The 2500-nt window shown below is 34.2% G+C and overlaps 1 protein-coding gene across 2 annotated transcripts in view; it reads left to right on the top strand.

The window, feature by feature from the left end:
• LOC113813929 (uncharacterized) overlaps positions 1-2500 on the top strand; it is a 14621-nt gene that overhangs the window by 12019 nt on the left and 102 nt on the right. For both annotated transcript variants that reach the window (XM_070118371.1, XM_027366005.2), the window contains exons 9-10: positions 1543-1704; positions 1905-2500. The exon at positions 1905-2500 is cut by the window's right edge and continues 102 nt beyond it. In XM_070118371.1, coding sequence (XP_069974472.1) covers positions 1543-1704; positions 1905-2450 — 708 coding nt within the window. In that variant the 3' untranslated portion in view covers positions 2451-2500. The remainder of the gene's footprint in view (positions 1-1542; positions 1705-1904) is intronic.

The following is a 2500-nucleotide window of genomic DNA, read 5'->3' as shown; positions in this document are numbered from 1 at the left end:
CCCGATTCCGATGAGAAAATGTTGTGTTCATTTTAGTGTTGTTTTGTTAAATGTTTCTTTACATAGATGCCAGCACTTATCCACAAAGGAGTAATACTATCAATATCAACATAATATTTTTGTTATAAGCATTATAATTACTATAGTGATATTGACAATAGTAACAGCAGTATTAAATGCTAGAAAATAGTATCGAAAATCAAGGTAAAGGGTAAATAGGAGAGACAGGTAGTTCTTGTAATTGGCTCATTGGTGACTTAGAACTTGTGGATCCATGTATATGTAAAACCAATTACTAAGTTAAACACGCAGTGGGCATGGCATGTACGCACATGCCATCCCTGCCGCCAAGTGATTAATATTTTGATATCTTTATAACTATCATAATCTCAGTCATAGCAATGACATTAACAGTATTACTAGCATTAGAAAGGAACAGATTTCCCAGAAAAAAAAAAAAAAAAAAATCATGAAATAGGGAAATGAGGTAAGGTCACATCCAGGATACTAATTGACTTGGTGGCTGAGCACTTGTTCAGCATCAGTATGCAACAAAATTCATTAAAAAAAAATACAGTAGGCATTACATGAGCCCAAGGCCAAAGGGTTAACTTTGATTTACTACATTTTCACAATAGATTTCCCCGACTCTCCTTAACCTAATATATCCAGAGGACCTTAACCACTGAATCGGCAAAAGGAACTCAGGCTAGTTATGGTCATGCATCCATTCGTGAGATAGGGTGGTACTAGCCCTGATATTTATTTGTTTGTTTACATTATGTGCATACCCAAATCCAGTGGCTTTATTTACTAAATTATGAAGGAAAAAAACAACTTTGGAAGCTGCATCTGTATGTTGGATGCAAACAACCTTGACGCCAGGGGTCAGGCTAAAACTTTGCAGTTAACTACGTTTTGACATCTAGATACAAGGATTTAAGGTCTATCTCCTATGGGAAAAGAGGGAGAAATCAATCAAATTTTTTAATTTGCCATAAAGGAATATTGCATTTTACATCTACTAACATAGACTGGTAGGAAAATAATGCCTTATTCAAAAGAATTTCTCAGAATATTAGAATATTCAAGAAATATATAGATTGTTATATTTATGAAGGTGAGTTGAAATTGAAATGAAACAAGGTGTTTCTTTCTGTACACGTTGATTGTCATTTCAATAGTATGACTAGACTGATTTATATTTTTTTATTTATTTATTTATTTATGTTTATTTTATTTTATTTTATTTTTTTTTCTTTATAAATTATTGAGCTGGAACTTGCAAAACAAGTAGAAGCATTATTCCAAGAATAGAGAAACAATACTTTTGATATTTGCTTTTCATTCCCTTCTGATTTTCTATTATGTAACTAATCTCTAAATATCATAAGAACTCCATTGATTTATCTTTGTCATGTCATTTACCGCATAAAGATGCAATAACTAGTTTGCATGAAATATTGTTGGGGATTTAGTAAAAAGTTTACCTTTCAAGAAATATTGATGCATTTTTTTCTTTTCTTCTTCTTCTTCTTCTAGCCCCATCCAACTCTTCGTTTAATGCAGCAGTTGTTACACCTAATGTGTGTCCAGTGTGTTGGGAAGAGGTTGAACCAAGAAAAGGAGGAAGGCTGTGATGTATCTTGCCTGCCTCCATTATCCATCCAACATTGTTTCAAATGCTTTTCAGTATCTGCCATGGTAAGTCATTCTCTGGTCCAACTATGTTGTCTAATGGTTAGGGGAAATGTGTGCATACACATAACTGCATGTGTGTGTGTATGGTACATATGTATGTTTGATTTGATAAATATATTACATAAGAGAGAGAGAATACTTGACTTGTAAACACCAGTTGGAAGACACTGAAAAGCCATGCTTATCCATAACCTTTATTTCAGGTATACATACAAGAGATCCTGAGGATCCAACCTTACAACAAGAGATTCCAGCAACTATGTAATATCTTCAAATGGTGGTGCCAAGGCATTCCTTCTTTCCAGTGCCACCCAGAGCTTCCTGCTCTCTTCCTTGTTAAACTCTGCACGACCATAGAGGAAATGGTCAACTCAGGGAAACTTACGATTGAAGCAGACGAGGTCAGAAAGGAGGGTTCACAAAATAAGGGCATGTCTAAGAGCTTTTATGCCAGGAAAGAAAAATATGATCCATTTAAAATAGACTATTTTTGTTCACAACCTTCTCGTGCTAATGTTATGAAAAGTGACACAAACAGCTCCTCTGAAGAGAAGGGAATGATAAAAAAAGATAATATACAAAAAGAGGAGATAGGCAGCAATACAGTTAGCAAAAATGGAAATAGTATAGGTAGGGCAAGTTTTCATGTTGAAATTGATCAGCTGATATTTTCCTTAGTAGCATATGTTCCAACCAGTAATGTAGCAAAAAGAATTGGAAACAAACTGAAGAAATTGGATGAACTTTAATTGTACAAATGCATAGCACATAAGGATTTTTGTTGTTACCTGTCTGTGGC

The sequence above is a fragment of the Penaeus vannamei genome, chromosome 42 (genome assembly GCF_042767895.1).
Source record: "Penaeus vannamei isolate JL-2024 chromosome 42, ASM4276789v1, whole genome shotgun sequence".
NCBI classification, from domain to species: Eukaryota; Metazoa; Arthropoda; class Malacostraca; order Decapoda; family Penaeidae; genus Penaeus; species Penaeus vannamei.
Note: the sequence above shows the minus strand (reverse complement) of the source record. Positions and strands in the feature narration are given on the sequence as shown.